At 37.7% G+C, this 21,802-nt stretch overlaps 1 protein-coding gene across 1 annotated transcript in view; it reads right to left on the bottom strand.

Annotated features, from left to right (window-relative positions):
* LOC124594752 (toll-like receptor 2 type-2) overlaps positions 1 to 21,802 on the bottom strand; it is a 173,830-nt gene that overhangs the window by 25,283 nt on the left and 126,745 nt on the right. The window contains exons 4-5 of the mRNA XM_047133136.1: positions 16,787 to 17,124; positions 13,642 to 14,737 (exon numbers count right to left, since the gene is read on the bottom strand). Of these exons, the coding sequence (XP_046989092.1) occupies positions 13,642 to 14,737; positions 16,787 to 17,124 (1,434 nt within the window). The remainder of the gene's footprint in view (positions 1 to 13,641; positions 14,738 to 16,786; positions 17,125 to 21,802) is intronic.

Here is a 21,802-nt window from a genome sequence, read left to right as displayed (position 1 = left end):
AGTCTTGCTTCCATTATGTCAGAATTGCCTCCATTATGTCAGAATTGCCTCTCTTGTGCCTTTACTTTCCTAAAGTCAAACTGATTGCTATCTAGTGCATCCTCAATTTTCTTTTCCATTCTTCCGTATATTATTCTTGTAAGTAACTTGGATGCATGAACTGTTAAGCTGATTGAGCCATAATTCTCGCACTTGTCAGCTCTTGCCATCTATGGAATTGTGAGGATGATGCTTTTCCGAAAGTCAGATGGTATGTCACCAGACTCATACATTCTACACACCAATGTGAATAGTCCGTTTTGTTGCCACTTCCCCCAATGATTTTAGAAATTCTGATGGAATGTTATCCATTCCATCTGCCTTATTTGATCTTAAGTCCTCCAAAGCTCTTTCAAATTCTAATTCTAATACTGGATCCCCTATGTCTTCTAAACCCACTCCTGTTTCTTCTTCTATCACATCAGGCATATCTTCCGCCTCATAGAGTCTTTCAATGTATTCTTCCCACCTATCCGCTCTCTCCTTTGCATTTAACAGTGGAATTCCCATTGCACTCTTAATGTTATCAGACTTGCTTTTAATGTCGCTGAAAGTAATTTTGACTTTCCTGTATGCTGAATCTGTCCTTCTGACAATCATTTCTTTTTCAATTTCTTTACATTTTTCCTGCAGCCATTTTGTCTTAGCTTCCCTGCACTTACTATTTATTTTATTGCTCAGAGACTTACATTTCTCTATTTCTGAGTTTCGCAGAACATTTTTGTACTTCCTCCTTTCAGCGATCAATTGAAGTATTTCTTCTGTTACCCATGGTTTCTTCGCAGTTTCCTTCTTTGTATCTATGTTTTCCTTCCCAACTTCTGTGATGGCCCTTTTTAGAGATAATAATGAGCATGAAAACAGATACAGGGATTCATGACTACAGAACTGTTTTAGCAAGACTGAATGCTGTAACACCCAAATCCACTAAAATTGGACAAAAAATATATCTATTCAAATGAACACAAAAACCCCAAGATTGGTGATCTTTTACAGAAGCTCAAAATTTAGTGGATACTTCAATGTGAGATGCTTATAATACTTTCCCCAACAAAACTTTTGTCTCAAAACCTGGCAGTCAATCCAAAGAGATTCTGGTTGTATGTAAAGTATGATAGTGACAAGACACAATCAATGTCTTCTCTGCATGATAGCAGTGGAAATACTATCAATGATGCAGTAGCCACCAGAAAGATCGTGGGAGGCGCACATCAGCACGGCACGTCACGGACGGTAGTTGCCGCAAGTAAAGTCCCGTCCATCAGAGGGCACACGAGAATTCGGCCGCGCCCTCTGCCGGCGGAACAACAACAACTCAGGCAGCACGGGCCATGCCCAGTCAGTTTACATCGGGCATGCCTAGCAGAGAGTTCCCAGTCTACACTATGTGAAGTGTGACGGACAACGTGAATCGTGTTACTACAAATGACAATGCTGCTAAAGCAGAGTTATGATATGGGATCCTTACCAGATAGGATTAACAGAGTACATCGATAAAGTTCAAAAAAGGGCAGCACGTTTTATATTATTGAGAAATAGGGGAGAGAGTGTCATGTACATGATACAGGATATGGGGTGCACATCATTAAAACAAAGGTGTTTCTCATTGTGGTGGGATGTTCTCACGAAATTTCAATCACCATCTGCCTCCTCTGACTGTAAAAATATTTTGTTGATGCCATCCTACACAGGGAGCAATAATCATCATAATAAAATAAGGGAACTAAGAGCTTGCACAGAAAGATATAGGTGTTTGCTTTTTCCATGAGTTGTTTGAGAGTGTAATAATAGAGAATTAGTATGAAGATGGTTCAACGAACCCTCTGCCAGACACATAAGTGCGATTTTCAGAGTAACTGTTTAGATGTAGAAGAAGAAAGTAAGGTAGAACAGTTTAATCCCAGTCATCTCAAGCTGAACTTTGTCATGATTTTTTTAGTGTGAGAGAAAAGTGACCACTTCGATTATCAAAATAGATAAACACAGTAATCTGGTAACAATAAATAGATCTTTGGTGAATATCCTTTGACAACAAATGCAAGAGTGTTGTGCATGATAAAAGGGAAAATGAATATAGAAAGGATAACATAAGAGAAGGGTCTGTATTGAAAGAATGTGCACGAGTTATGGCATAGCGAAAGATTGCAAAAGAAGGAGTTAGTAACACACGTTTGAAGTGATTGTTTAGTGTCAATATATTACAGAGATATTTCATCACTGGCTGGAAGTTATAAAAAGTAGAAGATGAGTATATGTTAAAACTGTTAAAATGTGGTGTATCCAATTTGGTGTATGTATAGGACAGAGGCAGGACCCACAGAAGGGGTGATCTAATCCTTATTAAGGTGAATCATTGGAAGGAATGAACTGACTATATAATGAATGTAGTCAGGAGTACAGGTTAGATGGAACTGTGGAAGGGATGGCCTATGTCTAGGCCAGGTGAATTCACAGAGGGAATGACCTGAACCATCTTTAAATGGAAGGATAACAGTGAGGAGCACTCATGTAGTAAAGATGTTAATCTACGTACACATTATTAGCCCACTGAAGTAGGTCTAAGAAGAGTCCTTATAAAGGTAGGAAACTGTAGTGTGACTGTGAGTTTCACTAATGAAGTATTCTCCTAAACAGTCAACATAAAATGGAATTATGTGGGCAAGCATTGAATTTCGAATTTTTGTTTCTGAAAATGTTGAGTTACAACAAATCTGAGATTTGAAATCGTGGAACATAGCTTGGAGTGAAATGTCAGCATGTAACTCCTTACGGTAAATAAAGACATAAACCTTTTCTATCTCAACAAATTTAACAACTTTGTGCTGTTAAATGATTTTAAAACATTTAAAAACAAATTAAGGGCAAATATCTCTCATGAGTTTTATTTATACACAAAACAGCGTAACTGTTACGCAAATTGATGAGACACAGTATCTTCTGCTCAAGTAATCTGCATTACATAATAACACCTATCTATCACAAAACTAAATAATATGATGTTTACTATTGTCAAGCCAAAATAGTCCAAAAGTTAAATAACTGAGACAACAGATATGGTCAGACATGTTTTTTTTATTGCGTGAATGGGAAAGGAGCCTGGTCTTAAGAGACCTTAACTCTGATAGTAATAAAAATTTAGCAAAACGTTAAAGGTTCTAAAAGGATGATAATTAGTTAGGTAAGTTATTTTACATGACATCTTTAATCTTACTGGCAGGATATGTTACACTTCTTTCTCTCAAGCCAATAAAAGAAGTTCATGTAAAAATGTTGTTTGTATAGTCTGTAAGTAGAAAACTTCCCACTGTGCATGCACCCATGGTGAAAGAAGTGTGAGCACAGGACCCTGGCAAAGTGGGACAGCAGTCAAGTGTCCTCCCTGCTGTGGTGGTGTCACTTCTACTTTGACATCACGGCTTGGCAGTGTTTAGAAAGGCAGAGAATAAGAGGTGCCGCCGGCAATGACAACACCCAGAAAACAGTAGACAGAGGCTTAAGAGAGATGTCATTCTATTCTGATCTGAGAATCTATTGTTCTGTTCTAAGAATCTCTTCAGATATGTTGTTTTTAATAAGAGATCTGTTCACTCAACATTGCAATTGTTACATAGGAGCAACAAAATATAGAAGATGTATTTAAAGAGTGGTTATGTTATTTAGCATCTTGAATACTACAAAGCTTTCTTCCAGCCCTTGACCCTCTGCGAAAGGTGGCAAAGTTGTATGGCATGAATTGATGGTACTGCATAGCAGGTCAACTGCTTAAAAAAACTTTAAGTAAGGTGAGTATACAAGAAAATAGTTAAGGTAAAAGCTATCACTGACAGCATCAAGATTACAGATCACTTAGAAAGTAAAACGTCTTCATGGCTCAATCCAGCAACTAGCATTAGGTTGTTACACTCCGACAGGTAGATGTCAATCCTATTGATAAAACTGAGAGAAAGGTGACAGTTCTTCTCAATGAGTCAGAGTTGCCATGTTACATCAAGTGGCATAAAATGAACTACAGTGCCACCATGATGACATGGCCTTCCTAATAGGATAATTAGTAACCTAATACCTAGTAGTAACCTAATACCTAGTAGCAAAAGACCATAAATGCATTCTCAGTGAAGAAGTGGGGAGTTTTATTTATTCCATTCCACTGTAGCTTATTACCTACAATAACAGGCTGCATTTATTCTTACACAAATTATGTGCTGACATTAATACTTTATTTTATCCTACACAGTACTGCTTCCCATCACCATAACTATTTCTGCTATCAATAATAATAATAGTAATAATAATAATAAATTATTTAAAAATACTGTTTCTACTATGGAAAAAAAGAACAGCTCCTACTACAGGCCTATGTCTGCTACTGTTATAACTACAGTTTTGTAAGTCTCATTCCATAATGCACTCCGTTGCTCCCTGGTCCATAGGCATGCTTGCCACTTCTTTGGACACTGTGGACAGTGTTGTGGTTGCATCTGATAATTGCATCTGCCTCTTCTATTGTTTGTTGACTCCTTGGCAGCAGGGAAGGATTCCCCTGTCCCAAGGGAGCACTATTGTCACTGTAAAGAGCACAGCCACATGTCCATCCACATCAGCTTCATCTAGTACCCTGGATGGCAAGAAATGGTCCATGGCTGTGTTTCTCTCTGGTGTTGTTATGTGGCTCGCCTATGGTGTTGGTTCTTTTGCCACAATTGTCGACCTCAGTTGCCTTAGCTATGTTGCTTCTTGATATTCTGTCGCAACCTCTACAGTGCAGGAGATGGGAGTTGACTGATAAGATAATGAACTACCCAAGCCTTTTTCAAAATAGCGTCAGCAGTATTGTCTGAGATCTGGCATTCATTTCACAACACAATCTCTCCTTGACATTGGATCTTCCATGCTCATTTAGTTGCAGCTGATCAGTATCAGCAACATTGGCAGAAGGTCTGTCTTCTGTCTGTTCACTGACAGTAGGCAGTGTAGGGACAATGACCAGTCAAGAAGTGTGTCAGGCCCCTTGAGGGATTAAGGTGCTTCATTCCCAGTCTTCGTTTTGTATTTGGCAGAAAACCATAGGTCTGCCTCACTGTTTGAGTATCATCCCATAAGTTGTGCCATAGGTGAAGGATCTGTTTCTGAATTTGTTAATTGCTTGTTAATTCTTATCAAATTCAGCATTTCATGATATTGTTGTTTTTTCAGACAATACAAATGACAGATGTTTCTCCATATCTGGAGATTGAGTGCCATATGCAGTATTACTTGCAATGGCTCAACTGACACAACAACAAAATCTCCTGTCAACGGAAGAAGTATCCCATGTTGCACCTTGTTAAGTATCCATACTGGTGTCATGAGAAGTCTGTAGGCTCAAGCATTCTCACAGTATCCCATGACCGAGCGAGATGGCGCAGTGGTTAGCACACTGGACTCGCATTCGGGAGGACGACGGTTCAATCCCGTCTCCGGCCATCCTGATTTAGGTTTTCCGTGATTTCCCTAAATCGCTTCAGGTAAATGCCAGGATGGTTCCTTTGAAAGGGCATGGCTGATTTCCTTCCCCATTCTTCCCTCACCCGAGCTTGCGCTCCATCTCTAATGACCTCGTTGTCGATGGGACGTTAAACGCTGATCTCCTCCTCCTCCTCCTCCTCTAGTACCCCATGATCACAGTTAAGGTAGCTCCATGATATGTTTTTATTGTTTGTATTGCCAGCTTATAATTGTAACTGACAAGACCAATTATTTTGTGCATCATATTCCTGGCTATCTTGCTCATTTTTTCAATGAGTGCACTACAATTTTGTCATTCACCCAAGAAGACATTTTAGTATCTGGTGAAGGACTTTCTCTTTATAGACCTGTCACTTGATTTCATGATTGGGTCTTTTAAAAGATTCCCTTTTAACAGTATTTACATGGTCTTTTCAGGTGTAACAGACAGTTTGACTCCTTGTCACTACTAATGTAATTGTTGCCTCAGCAGCTTCCCTTCAAAAGGATCATCAGATAGAGTTGGCATAAATATAAAATTATGCACGTATGAAGGGTTTGCAGAACTTCATCACAGATGCTGTCAGGGTCAGGTGAATTATTCCTCTTCAGTTTCAGGATTTCTTTTCTCACCTCCTCTTCCAAAAATGAATTAACTATCCTGTCCCCAAAGTATGATTTCCTACTTTTGTTCCACAATTCTCTGTGTTCATCAAATCTGTCCACTGCAGTATCACCTGGAAAGAGAGAGCCCATTGGTAACTGTGCAGATTGCTGCCAGTTTTCTGTCTTGCTGCCATCTGCCCATTTTTGAGTGGGGAAGTAAAAATGAAATGAAATGATCATGTGGCAATATTGACTGGGAGGCCTCATTCAGGGAAGTTCTTCGGCTGCTGCAAGTCTTATTTCAGGTGATACCACACTGGGCAATTTGTGTGTTGTGATGATGAGGACAATACAACACCCAGTCCATAAGCAGAGAAAATCTCCAACCCAGCTGGTAATCAAACCCGGGCCTGCTGCATGGTAGGCAAACACGTTGCCCCTCAGCTAAGCAGGTGGACAGTGGGAAAGTGCAAACACCATATTCACAATTTTCCATGTAATGTAGCAGAATGTGAAAATACATTAAGAACGGATCTATTGCAAGCTGAGCTTCCTATATAACTCACTATATATGTGAAGTATATTCAGGATCTTTTGTATCAATGTTACTGATATAAAGGATATACATTACAATATAATTCAATAACTTGGAATGTAATCTGATCCTAACAGAGCAAATATCATACCAAAAACATTTTTTATTAGTTCCAGAACATAAAGAAACAGTGATTTTGTAATATCACTATTTCTCAAGGAAATGGACAATATGCAACAAAATAATGCTGAAAACATGTTAACACTAAAAATTATCCAGAAATTACAATGTAATCAACAAACAAGCTGACACAACTGTTTACAGCAGACATTTCATAAAATTTGGATCTGAAAACATATGTATGTCAAATTACTGATTATTTAAAACTTGTTACTGTTATTTGTCAAACAAAATCTCTCGTTTCCTACACTGTTGACATTCCTACCTGGGATTCCCATTGTTTCAAAATTTTGTAATCGGTTTCATGAAAGCTCAGATTCCAACTGTAAATTTGGTCTTGTACAATTCTACCAATACACAGAACGCTTTTGTAAATGTTGTATGTTATATACGCACCAGTGCTGGTAGCCACATTTGTTCAGTGTATGTCGATATTTGTAAAACAAATAGGCGAAAGTTAAGTCACAATGTGTCAGCTACATCATTTAAAAATTACAGTTCCACAAAAACTGTCTTTATAATGCACAGTGTGGATGACAGGCATGTTTTAAAAAAAGAAAGTATATATACATTTTTTGAGGAGTTACACCACCCATTTGTCAAAAAGCAAATATTATGGTTAAATATTAAAGAGTGTTCCCAGAAACATGACAACATTATATATTGACTTTTTTCACAATCTCAGTCAACTGCTGCTCCAGGATATGGATATTATGGTAACTTTTCAATGCAATCCCCATCTTCACAGGAGTCCTACTTTCTGATTCGTTCAATGTAATCACAGAAAGGTTAAAAGATTGCTTCAAACAACTTTTTAGGTGTATTCTGATGGTAACTCATTTCCTGTTTGTCAGAAAATATTATGAACAAACCAGTGGCATGGCAATGGGTAGTCCATTATCACCTGTTGTGATGAACTTATTCACGGAACAAGCAAAGGTACCAGAATCCACTAAGTTGAAACCAACATATTTCTATCAGTATGTGGATGACACATTTTTGGTGTCCGCAGCTCGTGGTCATGCGGTAGCGTTCTTGCTTCCCACGCCTGGGTTCCCGGGTTCGATTCCCGGTGGGGTCAGGGATTTTCTCTGCCTTGTGATGACTGGGTGTTGTGTGATGTCCTTAGGTTAGTTAGGTTTAAGTAGTTCTAAGTTCTAGGGGACTGATGACCATAGATGTTAAGTCCTATAGTGCTCAGAGCCATTTGAACCATTTGAACCATTTTTGGTGTGGCCACATGGAGTGCAGAAACTTGACAGAGTTCCTGGAACATTTAAACTCTATTCATTGTAATATAAAATTCATAATGAACTTGAAAAAAAAGGCAAGCTATCTTTACGTGACATGTTAGCTAAGAGAAGAACAGACAAGGAGGGATGCAAGGAACATCAGCAACACACCTGCCTAAAATAACCAAAGAAATCAACTGTTGCTGAGAACTGTATTGAATAAAATTGTGAAGCAATATATGAAGGACTGGGACTGTGGTGCAGATGCTGAGTTCCTGGGACAGAATAATTAAGGAGTGTATTGAAATAAAGATATCAGAAAACCTAATAAAAAGGGATGTAGGATTCAATTTAAACAAGGATCTGTGTGTAGCACTCAGGTTATTAAAATCTTACCAGCCATAACATCCAGAAGAGCTGGAATATGCTGAGAGAATTTGCTTTTCATGAAATATCCGTGTGGTCTCTGAAGATCAAAAGAGCATTAACGGACATAGTGAGCAACGTGTCATTAGCGACAAAATTATACCTGCCGAAAGTGGCACTCCTTTTAACCTGTGAATATCTGCCTCCCCATGAGTTTTGCATACTCTAGAAAGTAAACAGCCAAATAATTGTGGCAAGGAGAATTATCAATATTATGGCTGCTCATTTCATCTGCAGCAATTTAAGCTGTCCTCTTAGGTTCATATCTAGACACACACTCAGAAATTACTATAGCCAAATATTTATTTCACCTTCATTTTCTAATGAGACAGAAATATAAATAACATTGAGTATTGCAGCACATACTTGAACATTCATAATACATTACCAGAATGTCTTAAAAACATAAAGGCAGAAAAAATAAATTAGCATGTAGTGGGATGCGAACCTACTTCCTTCGACGCTGCAGTCCACATCCTTATCCACTAAGCTACACTGAAGACATGCAGTTTTTATTTTTTGTGTCAGTTATCATAGTATGTACCTACTGAAGGCTTATATTGTTGATGTATCATTATTCGACATTTAATTTTAAGGCTGACATGTTTGCTATAAATCTTCAACGTGCCATTGCCCCGAAATGGCATACTGCAAGTTATAATAGAAAACATCTAAATATGCCAAAGTCAATATGGCTTCTGCCACATTGAGTGACATGATATTTTGACACCACTTCCATTGGTGTAATTCTGCTTTTTACATATACTTAGTGGCAGTCAGGAATCCAACTCTGCTATAAATAGTACAGCGAGATCAACAGTGGTTCACAATCTGGTTAGGGCCTGTGCAGTGAATAGATATAAGATCAAAACATACAGCACCTGAGGACAACAGCTAGGTTGGTCATTGAAATATTATGCCAAAAATGGAAACAATAACTCAGCAGAACCTCTGGAAGCACGCCGTTAAGCATTAACAAGGCTTTCCATTTGAGTATGCTGAAAGTTTTTCTAAGTATTGGCTAAGAGATGCTTATTGAAATGTCCCAAAGAGTATTTATGACAATGCCATCAACTGCAGCAAGTTTTGAACTATCTGTATGAAGTCTGGACAAGGGGAGCAAGGGGAGGGTGGGTGTAGCTTTGTCAGTTCTGCCAAGTAGTCAGGATTACTTAAGTGTGGCTCTGGTTTTCAGGACAGGATACTACCCACAAAAATAAGACGAACAAGTTTTTGCAAGAAAGGTTATGTGAAACTAGATGTAGCTTCTTATTGAGCCCCTATTAGCACACGATAAGTAATGCTGGTCATTGTAACATTGATCATTGTACAGAGTTCTTAAAATCATCAGGCACCTACTTTCGTATTATAAGGGGTGATCAAAAAGTTTCTGTTCAAAGGTCATACAGCCAAGAATCAGTCTGCCAATTGACTAAATTTGCCATGAGCACTGAGGCAATTATCTCACTGACACTCCAGATTGAAGATACCCATTTGGTAAAACACCATGTCCTGCTGGATGAAGAAGTCCGTAACCTGGCTGCTGCACATACCCATGTGACAGGAACTGTTGACCCTTCAAGGCTTTTCTTAAGGGACCTAAGGAGTAATAATATGAAGTGGAGAGATCAGGACTGTTGGGCAGTGCTCAAGTGCCTCCCACTTGAGTTAGCATAACTTCTGTGTTACAACATTTGCAATACGGAGACGTGTTATCGTGTAGCAGCGACAGCTCTTGTTGCAGTACCCCTTCCACAACAGTGGTTTTAGACAGACATGCTGTCTTATATACATCCTTCACTCTCCACTGGATGTCCACTGGTGTTTGTCCCTAAGCATCCAAGAAAACAAGAACAGCACATGGGTCCTGCTTGGATGCATTTGCCAATAATGTTACCATAGTTCATGTTTCTGCATTTACTGCACACATGTCAGAAAGATATGAATGTCACATTAACTCCGTGCCTATATGTCAGTATTTATAAACCCTCATCGGAGTCATGCCAAATTGCATATACACTTTAGCAGCATTCTCAAATGGAAACATATTGATCAACCCTTATGTAAGAAGTATAGTTCTAGATTATGTAAAGTTACTACAAAATCTATGCAGACAAGGGCAGCATGAATGGTCACAGGTTTGTTTGATTCATCAGAGAGCATCACAGAGATGCTGAAGAAACTGAACTGGCAGAGTCTTGAAGATAGATGCAAACTATCCCAAGACAGCCTCCTTGCAAAATTTCAAGAACTGGCATTAAACGATGACACTAGGAATATACTACAACCCCATATGTAGCACTTTCATAGGGAATGTAGTGACAGGATGAGATTGATTACAACACACACAGTGGCACTTAAATGATCATTCTTGCTGTGCTCCACATGTGAATGGGGTGAAAAAGAAACCTGGTACCCTCTACCCCACATTTCAAAGTGCCTTACAGAGTACAGATGTAGATGTAGTGTAGATCAAAACATTTTCATCTTATGTCCAAAATAAATAATTCTGAGTAAAAAACAAAACAGGTAAGTGCTGTTAAAAGAGAAATAGGCGAAACTCAATTACATTTTATGCAAGTAGCAGTAATACATTTGAAGGCATCACACTCAATCCTTATCATCACTACATAGATAAACAACAGAAAACAAAACTTACTGGCCCCTAGAATGGTGAAATGATGAACTACAATTAAATGAATGGTGTGGGTTCAATAATAAATATCAGAATAGCATACTTGATATTATTTCCAGAATGAATCAGTAATGCTTAATTTGAAACTACCCATGTCACATGTAACAGTAACTATAGCCTTAACAGTTTAACTGTCTGCAATATTATATTTTTAAAGACAAAGGAGGGAGAGGCAAGTTTTGCAAGGTGCAAGGCAATCTTTTCTGTGTTTAATAGTGTTATTAATGTAGTAAGTTTATGACCATAAAACATTACAGTAATTTCATAGTGAGTGGAAATGAAGAACAGTCTAATATATGTGAAAGGATAGATGACCACTCATCTGACATAAGACATAATGAGCAGCTAACAGGCATATATAAAAGGTAGTAAGTTGCTTAATTTTTGGAAAAAGTTTTCTTCTGAATTAAAGGGTATTTTGTACACTTGTGTGTGTGTGTGTTTGTGTTGTAGCTCAGAAGAGGTACTTTATCTGAAACCTAAACAATTTTATCGACTTTTCGGCAAGTCCATACACTGCCCAGAATATCATCTAGTTGTTGAATAGTCATCTATCTCTATATATAGTGTGTCCATAATTAAATTTCCAGCTTTAAAATGCTGTAGAAGGAGAACCACTGCTCAGGATGATATCAAATTTGAACAGCATATTATTGATTAAAGGGAAAACATTATTTTAAAAAAGAGATTAATGACAAGTTTACCAATAGATGCCGCTGTAAGTATATTAACTTTAATGGGCCAACTACAAATGACAGATGAATTGCAGTACAATCCCTAGTTTGAGCTGCACATTACACCATCGATATTGTTCCATGTGCCTGACAGCACAAGCTCAGCAGTCAACAGTTGTGGCACTGTTAGTTGGGTGAGCCTATCCACCATGGTAAGATCATACCACATTGGATGGAAAAAATGGTTTTTAATTGTTCTGAGACTAAAAACTGCATAAAAAGTAAGATGTCATTGGTTTTCAGCTGCCATGGGGCCAAGAACCACATAAAAGCAAAATAACATCAGTTGTAATTGTCCCGGGGCGAAAAACCAAATAAAAATCAAAATGACATCAGTGACTGACACAAGACATGTTCAATATGCTGTCCACCATGAAATCGAGAAATGGCATTTTCCACACCAGATCAAAGTGTCTCGGGGATCATATTCAGAATGCGTTGCGCAGTGCATGCCTTCAGTTCAGCTATGTTCATAATTTGACCACTGAACACAATGTTTTTCAGATAACTTCACAGCCAGAAGTCACACAGATTAATATCAGGTGATCTGCACATACAGGCTGTACAGAAATGACTGCTGATAAGTTTAGCATTTCCAAAATTTCTCTGCAGCAGTGCCTTTACTGGTTGTACAATGTATGGACAAGTGCCATCTTGTATACGAATGATCCTACTCACACATCCATGCTGTTGAAGGGTGAGAATGATGATGGTGCACAAAAAGACTCTCATAGCACTTAACAGTGATGGTACAGGTAACAGAATCTGCAGGACTCACCTCCTCAAAAAAATTTGGCCCTACGATAAGAAATGCTGTCAACCCACACCACGCAGTCACCTTTGCAGAATGAAGTGGTATTGAGTGGAGTGTGTGGTGTTTTTCTATTGCCCATCTTCTACAATGCTGCATATTGACATGTTCTCAGGGATGGAAATGGACTTTACCTGTCCACAGAATGTTCCATGGCCATTCCTTGTCCATTTCCATGTGGGGAATAAATTCTGCAGCAAACATTTGCCCTGCTGGTAGGTCAGCAGGAAGCTACTCTGAAACATGGGTAATTTTGCATAGATAGCAATGCAGGATGTTTTGTAGGATTTTATGCATTGTGCTCACAGGCATGTTCAACAAATGAGAAATTCCCAGTGCACCACATGTTTGCACACCACCTCTCTACCCTCCTGTAATGCAGTGGCCACATCTTCAACAGATGTCAGATCTTCTGCTCTCCTCCCTTTGCCAAACTGTGCTTCAAAAGAAACTGTTTTTTTTTTAAATATGTATATAATTTTGTAATCACTTTTTCCAGACCTGAAATTGGACCAATACCTTTTTTCATATCCCTGAGTATTCAGAACTTCTGCAGGACCACTGATGCACAGTCACCATTCTTGCAAAAGAGCTTTCCAGCAGTGCACAATCCTTCATGGAGTCATGTTGGCCATCTTGGGCACAAACTGAGGCACAGCTGTGTGCTGCACATCTGTGATGTGCGTATTCTGACACTTGCAGCACCATATGTTCATCAGGCTTTAATTTTCTTCTCCATGATGTTTCCCCTTGAGTCAATAAAATGCTGTTCAAATTTAATGTCATTCTGAGCAGTCTGTGCCTTTCTACAGTGTTCTGAAACTGGAACTTTTAAGTATGGACACCCTGTATATATTAATACTGATAGTTGATGAAAAATTGTTGTTATTTATTCTTACCTGTAGCTGACAAATGCATCATACTGGAAATTTCTTGTCATTGCTGCATTCGCCAGTCTCAACTTTCTTATCTTCACAAGATGTAGTATGTATGTTATTTCATATCGGTAAAAATGCAAAACAAATATTGAGAAAGCTCCTAAAGCAATGACTGTGAGCAATGGAACACCAATTAAAATTATATAATTTGGCTCACAATGTGAAAAGTCATCAACAGAAACAATAAGCCTTTTTGCAAGATTTTCAGGATGGACACAAGTTAAGTCATCATGTTTTCCATGATTTAATAAATTAGGGTGGTATTTTGTTTCATTGATTGACAGGAGCCAACCTCTGAAATCTGGCACTGAACAGTCAGAGCAGTCAAATGGATTCCCTCCCAAGTCAAGTTCCTGAAGGTATTCAAATGATTTTTGCATTTCCTCAGTTACAACATTGATCTTACAGTCTGAAATATCAAGTCTTGATAGCCATACACTGTTAGGATTATTATTTAACAAAAATATATTCGAATTATTCCAAGGGTAAATATCATTTCCTTTTAGGACCACAAATTCTGCTGATCCAGTCTCCACAATACCTTCAGGACTATCAAAATTGTTGTAAGACAAATCTAAAACTCTAATACCATATGGGAGATGTAGTCTAAGATGTTTGTTTAAATTATTGTGGGACAGTTGCACAGTTTCCAAGTGAGACATTTCTACAAAAATATCACTGGGCAAGGTATACAGACCATTATATGACAAATCTAAGAACTGAAGTTCTTTCTGATGTCTTAATGGACTTTTGTTGTCTGTAGGCTCCAGCTCAAAAAGTGAGCAATCACTGACATTAAGAAAGTGTAGCTGTACCTCACTGCTAAGATGCCCTATGAAAGCAGACAAATCACCTATGGGATTAGCAGCTAGATTTAACCATTTAAGATTACTCATTGAGGAAAGTACTGTAGTGTAATATGAAAAATTAATTGCATTGTGTGACAGATCAAGAGTCACCAAATTTTGAATTCGCTTCACTCCTTGTGGTATAGCTGTCAAGCTGTTGTTTTCCAGGCTCAGTGATAGCAGGTTCTGAGTGGAGAAAATAATTTTTTCTGAAACAGAAATAGAGAAATTGTTGATGCTGATAGCTGAAGGTTTTTAAATTTAAGCTGTTTTACTGAATAACATTACTACATATTAGTGTTATGTTGCTGGTACATACCTGTGCATAAAACAAAATTTCAAGAATTTTGAAAAAATATACAAGTGAGATATTGAAATGTTATGAATTTCAGTGTATTCAAATTATATAAAAGAGAGTTAGTATTAATTTTATAAGCAGAACATACCCAGGAAGTACTGTTTAGTAAAATAGTAAAAGAATTCTCACAAACAATGTGAAAGAGAAAAGCTGAGAAAGAGGAATAAAAATACTACAGGAAATATGGTACTCAGGATAGTAGTTATGTATAACAACAACTAAAAGGTCATATGAGTCCATACAAATAATTTTATCATCCTACAAGGTATAAAACATGTTGTCACAAACATCAATCAGAGCGAACTAACTGCAGATCCAGAGAGGTTAGTCGAGCTACCTCAGGGCAGTGATACTGTTCTGGGAAAGAAAACATACAACTAAGTTTTATTAAAGACTGGAAATTGCTGCTTGTGATTCTCCTACCCAAGAAAAGTTTTACAAATTTAGCTGATTGCACAAATTTCAGAAAAATAAATGTACAAAGCTATTATTTCTTGTGCTGTATTAGTATTTCTGAACAAAGTGCTCAAATGTCTTGACTGCAGTTTTCTCCATCTTGTGTGTGTGTGTGTGTGTGTGTGTGTGTGTGTGTGTGTGTGTTTGTGAGAGAGAGAGAGAGAGAGAGAGAGAAATCATTCATCTTTCTGTATTCATATATCTTTACATCTGCATTTATAAGCAATAATATTATCTTGAATATGTAGAATATTTTACCCTGAGATTTGTATGCTGCATTTATACTTTTAAAATCATCCACATAACATTACTGAGATTTTACACAAACACAGATAGGATCCACCATCTTGCTTAATAAAGGATTGGGATAGGTAAGTAACCAGGCAACACTCAGCAGTTATCTACCTGCAAATAAAGGTACAAGTGCGGTTCAGAAAATAGATCACAATAACTCATAGAGTCTCTTGGTTCTTTCAAATCTCTATTATTATCCTTGGCTCTTTGAAATTCCTATTACAGCCACATCAGATGATCATAGCATTAGATCTTTGCCATTAATTATGAAATTACTGATGTCATGGAAATACAAACATAGATGTGCACTGAATGATACAGTTCACTTGAGCTGCATGCTACTAATATAATCTCCATAAATCAGAGTAAGCTTCATGAAGAAGGCTTGATAAAGACTGGAAAAATGTGTGTGATGAGCAGTTATGTGAGTGACTATGAATCACAGATGCCACATATGAATTCTGATTTATGAAAATCATTGCATTTTACTTGATGGTATTACTGATGAAGTGTCCATCTTCCTACCAGTATTTGTGTGCTAATCAGTCAATGCAAGACATGTTTATACTGGGTAGCATGGCAGCTCACAGAAGATTGAAAATCTGCTTGAGAGGGACTATGTATCATGCATTTGGCACAATTCAGTGTGACAGAAAAGCCAGTCCTGCACTACAGCATTGTGGGAAGTGATAGATCAATGCACCATACAATTCTAAAGGTAAAGCAAGAAACACATTTTTTCCCATAGAAACACATTTTTTCGATATCACCTAAAAACATCAGAACTGCTTTAACATTGGAAAAATAATGATGATGATTTATTGGGACCATACACAATTATGTATTTCAATTGTCTTGACAAGAGAGCCAAATAGTGATTCACTGGGGTTATTACAGGGAGCAATTTGCAAAATATGACCCACATGTTGCTGCATGAGTGTCCAACTACAATCACTTAACAGCACGCACAAATTGTGGCACTAGAGATGAAAGCCTCTGAATCATCTCTCCTCTGGGTCTGTTTGAATAGCAAATTGTTTATATTTGTTTTACATCAGTTAAGTATCTTGGAATGGAGTTTTTCAGTGATTAATCTAGTTACATTACTTTCTGAATCACTCTTGTATTACTAATAGCAAATAACACATACCTGCTTCATCAGTGCTAAGTTCTGAGCCCACTAATTTTAATTCTTCCATCTTCTGCTGTTCACTCATTGCAAAGTTGGTTAAGTTTGTATTTATTAAAACTAATCTTTTAAATGTTGTATTTGTAATAAGTGGTTGAAGATAGTGTGGTGTGTCCAAAAAGAGGCCCTTCTGAACCTCTACATGTAATGTGATGTTTTCTGCTTTCAGTTTCTTGAGATGAATTTCTCTGAAATTATCCCAATACTTTTTGGTGTACGGCCCATCACTATGTGCTTCTTTGTAATCTGGCAGCAAAATCTTCTGAGAAACATGGGCTGATTCGATACAACCTGTGCTCCTGTATTAACAAAGAACAACACACTTCAATTTACAATACACACTGTAGGTTGTTGGTGAAACATTATATCAACAAAATGAAACGAATTTTTTCCTTGTTTCTCAAGGCAGTTTCCTTTGAACTGATTGGCATTCCCAGTTTTTTGATTCCTGCTAGATGGGAGCTTGAGGAATACTTTTTCATCAAAGTACATAACTCCACTCTCACTGTATACAAGAAGGTAACAATTAAGAATTTTTTATGTTCTGTATTGTGATACACCTGAAACTTGTTTTCAAGATCAGTAAGAAACACTATTAAGGAGTAAATGCACTGGGAAATGAGTGGAGTGCAAATATTCCAAGGTCCTTAAAGAGACCTATAATGTGCAGCTATTTACTTTCCACAATAGTCATACTTCCCATTTATTATGAATAAGCACTTTACTTGCTTCTGGTGTACTGCTCTAGAAGATAATTCCATAATATGACAGGGAGTCTCGAAGAGCAAAACATTCTACATAGGGCCTCATGATTAGTTTCTCTCTGTGTTAACTCCATTTTTACTTTTATTTATTTATTTATTTATTTTTATTTATTTATTAGTATTGGTCCTGTATATCATACAATTTGTACAGTAAAGCACATCACGATATGGGACAAGTCAATTTGAAAATTATGTTGAGACGGTGTATGATGAGAGATGATGGTAATGGTACATAACTCACATAGCAGAATAAATATAGGATTTGTAGACAAAATATAAAAAGGTGGTGTGTGATGAGAGATTACAGTGGTGGTACATACTACACACAGCTGAATATATATAAGAGATGCAGTCAGAATATGAATAACATACAATAGTTAAATTATCTTACTAAGTAGAAATACCTACAAGTGAATAAACAGCTTATTGCAAGTAATTAAAATTTTGTGGTACATACTTCACATAGCAGAATACATATCTGAGATACAGACAGAATGTAAATAAGATACAACGATTAAATTATCTTACTAAGTAGAGATAACTACAAGTGAATAAACAGCTTATTCGAAGTAATTAAAATTTTCTTTTGTCATCTAGGTGAACGTGAAGGAATTTTATGTAGTATTTCATTTAGTGCAAGAGTATTAATATGTACTTCTAGTGCTAACATATAATTTTGCTGGTCTGAAATCACATCATATGAGTATGTATGAGATTAAGACAAACTGTTTGCTGTGAACCTTTTACAAGCCTGTTCGGCAATCATCTGAGCTTCGTAAGATGAGCTTGAGTTCAGAACCTTGATTAGTATGCTTACATCATCAGCAGAGATTACAATTTTTTGGATCATTATTTAAAATCACTGGAAGACCATTTACATAGGTTAACAACAAGAGCAGATCCTGTATCAATCCTGATAAAATCCAACACTTTATGTTCCCTCATTTAAGTCTGTCAATGTGACTCTCTGCTTTTTGTTATGAAGGTGAGACTCGTCCATGAAAGAGGGTTGTCATTCATGCAACAACATTTGAGCTGGGCAAGAAGAATTTGTGGTCAACACAATCACAAGCATGAAACAGAATATTCCAACAGTGTTACAGCAATGAGACAAACCATTATGACCAGCTGGCACCATGTAGCACAGGATGTCTACGCAGGTCATGCAATTTTCATAAATAACAGTGGATTGTGGGCATGGAGATTCACTGTCATACCCTCAAACCACTGTAACATGATTCTGGCCTTACCATGCAGACAGTTATCTTGGTGGAAAATGCCTTCATCTTCAGGGAAGACATCAAGCATGAAGGAATGCTGGTGCTCTGCAACAGTGTTTATGTAATCCACAGCTGTCATGGTGCCTTTGATTACTACCACAGCTCACAAGGGCCCCAGACAAATGTCCCCCACAGCATAATACCGCCTCCACCAGCATGTGTCTGTGGTGTGGTGCATGTTTCAAGCAGCCACTCCACTGGATAATGGTGTATGACAATCAACCTGGTGTAACAACAAATGTGATTCATCCAACCAGGCACCATGTTTTCACTGATCCATTGTCCAATCTCTGTGATCCCATGCACACTTCAGTTATGGGATCAACATGGGATTACACATGCCAAAGGTGTGCTTTGAAACACTTGTGCCATCACTAGCATTGTACTGTCATCAGGTCTGTTACAGATTGCTGCCTATCCAGATATAAATAGTGTTCATGCCTTTGACTTCAATGTTTCCAACGTCCTTCATCTACCTTCCATAGATACTCACGATAGTAGCATGAGAACATTTAACCAGATTCACTGTTTATAAGATGTTCATTACCAGGTACCAGCTCATAACAATCTGCCCCTTGTCAAATTCATTTATCTTAGTGGATTTCATTTATGACCTGTATCATCACTAGAATGAGTCTCCATTCATCACTGCTTTGTTTATATACTTTCCTTACTGCAACACATGCCAAAAACATCATCAGATAGCAAGCAATCTCATTGTGGGCAGTGATCATAATAATTTTGTCTCATCAGCTCTTGTCTAGTTGAGAGATAGTTGCCTACATGAGGAAACTTTTATGAATACCAGTAGAGAGGTAATTAACAATTTCTGCTCTGAAAAATGAGACAATATTCTAACATGCACCACGTTCTCAAAAAAGTTTGAAAAGGCTGGAAGGAGTGAAATAGACCTGTAATCAAAGCTGATTTCCCATCTGCAGTATTATAGATGAGTGTTACTACAGAATGATTAAAGCTGTCAGGAAATGTGTGCTGACATCAACCGTTCCCAGAGGTTTGGCATAAGTTTTATGCTCACACATTATGACTAAAACTCCATGCAATTTGCACATTTATTTATCATATGTATGAAAGCTGACTTCCGAATTATATTTTGTATGCAAGTGCATGTGCCGTATTTGTATGCCGAATTCTAGATTCAAATATTTTCCTGTTCAGATCGGTTTTGCATCACCTCTCATTGATTGTGTCAATGCAAATTTGTATTGTGATATATTGCAAAACTTTGAACATTTGTAAATGCCACAATAAACTCACACTGATACTATGAGGGTCACTCCAAAAGACATGCACACTATTTTTAAAAAAATCCATCTTTTATTCTACATGTTTGAAAGTTTTACAGTGTGTAGATACATGCTTTAGGAACAATATTTTCATTTCTCCACATAATTTCCATCCCTCTCAACTGCCTTATGCCATCTTGGAACCAGTGCTTGTATACCCGCACAGTAAAATTCTGGACCAACCTGTTGGAGCCACTGTTTGGCAGTGTGCACAAGGGAGTCTTCATCTTCAAACCTTGTTCCACGAAGAGAGTTTTTCAGTTTCCCAAAGAGATGATAGTCAGGTCAGGACTGTAAGGTGGGTGTTTCAGTGTTGTCCATCTGAGTTTTGTGATCGCTCCCATGGTTTTTTGACTGACATGTGGCCGTGCATTGTCGTGCAACAGCAAAACATCCTGATTTTGCCTATGTTGTTGAACACGACTCAGTTGAGCTTGAAGTTTCTTCAGTGTCATCACATATGCATTAGAATACTTGGCATGAGGCCCACAAGCAAGAGTCCTTCGGAATTGAAAAACACTGTAGCCATAACTTTCCTGCAGAAGGTGTGGTTTTAAATTTTTTTTTCTTGGGTGAATTTGCATGATGCCACTCCATTGACTGCCTCTTTGTCTCTGTGAAAAATGATGGAGCCATGTTTCATCACCTATCACGATTCTTCCATGAAATTCATCTCCACCATTCTTGTACTGTTCCAAAAGCTCATTGCATACAATTTTCTTGTTTCTTTGTGAGCCACTGTCAACATCCTTGGAACCCACCTGGCACAAACCTTCTTTAACAACAACATTTTCAGTATTCTGCAAAAACTTCCTTCCCCTATCCCAAAATATCGTGACAATTCGTTCACTGTGATGCGTCTGTCAGCAGTCACCAATTTGTTAACTCTCAGCACATTGTCTGGAGTGTGTGCAGTACGAGGCCTACCACCGCAAGGACAATTCTCAGTATTGCTGCTTTCATCACGTAACCTACTTGCCCACCGAATAATTGTACTGTGATTAACAGCAGCATCTCCATACACCTTTTTCAACCTCTTGTGGATGTTTCCCACTGTCTCATTTTCACAGCACAGGAATTCTATGACAGCACGTTGCTTCTGACGAACATCAAGTGTAGCAGCCATCTTGAAGACATGCTGTGACAGCACCACTCACGGGAACAGGTTGAACTAAGTTTGAAAACAAGTGGGAAGGATGTATCTGCACAATGTAAAACTTTCACACATGCAGAATGAAAACTGTATTTTTACAAAAATAGTGTGCATTTCTTTTGGAGTGACCCTCGTGTTATCATCAATTGTAGGCCTAGGCCCAAACTTAAATTGTAAATCTAAAGTTTGTCAGCAATGATTTTCCGTGTACATGTCATGGTTGTTTACATGACAAAACGGCCGATCTTGTAAGTGCAGTTGATACAAAAAACGAAATTATAAAGTTACTACGAAGTGACATTGAGGCATTAAAAACTGAACTTTCAACCATCGAGAAAGAAAACGATACATTAATACAAGAAAAGAAGTCCTGTGTGTGTAAAAGCAAGAAGATCGCGAAAATACGAATGACCGATCGTACTTTAAAAACAACATTTCAAGTGTTCCCGTTGATGTCTTGGTAAACTCAGTAC

This window comes from Schistocerca americana, chromosome 2, assembly GCF_021461395.2.
Source record: "Schistocerca americana isolate TAMUIC-IGC-003095 chromosome 2, iqSchAmer2.1, whole genome shotgun sequence".
NCBI lineage: Eukaryota > Metazoa > Arthropoda > Insecta > Orthoptera > Acrididae > Schistocerca > Schistocerca americana.
The sequence above is the reverse complement of the archived record's forward strand: the minus strand, read 5'-3'. Positions and strand labels throughout refer to the sequence as shown.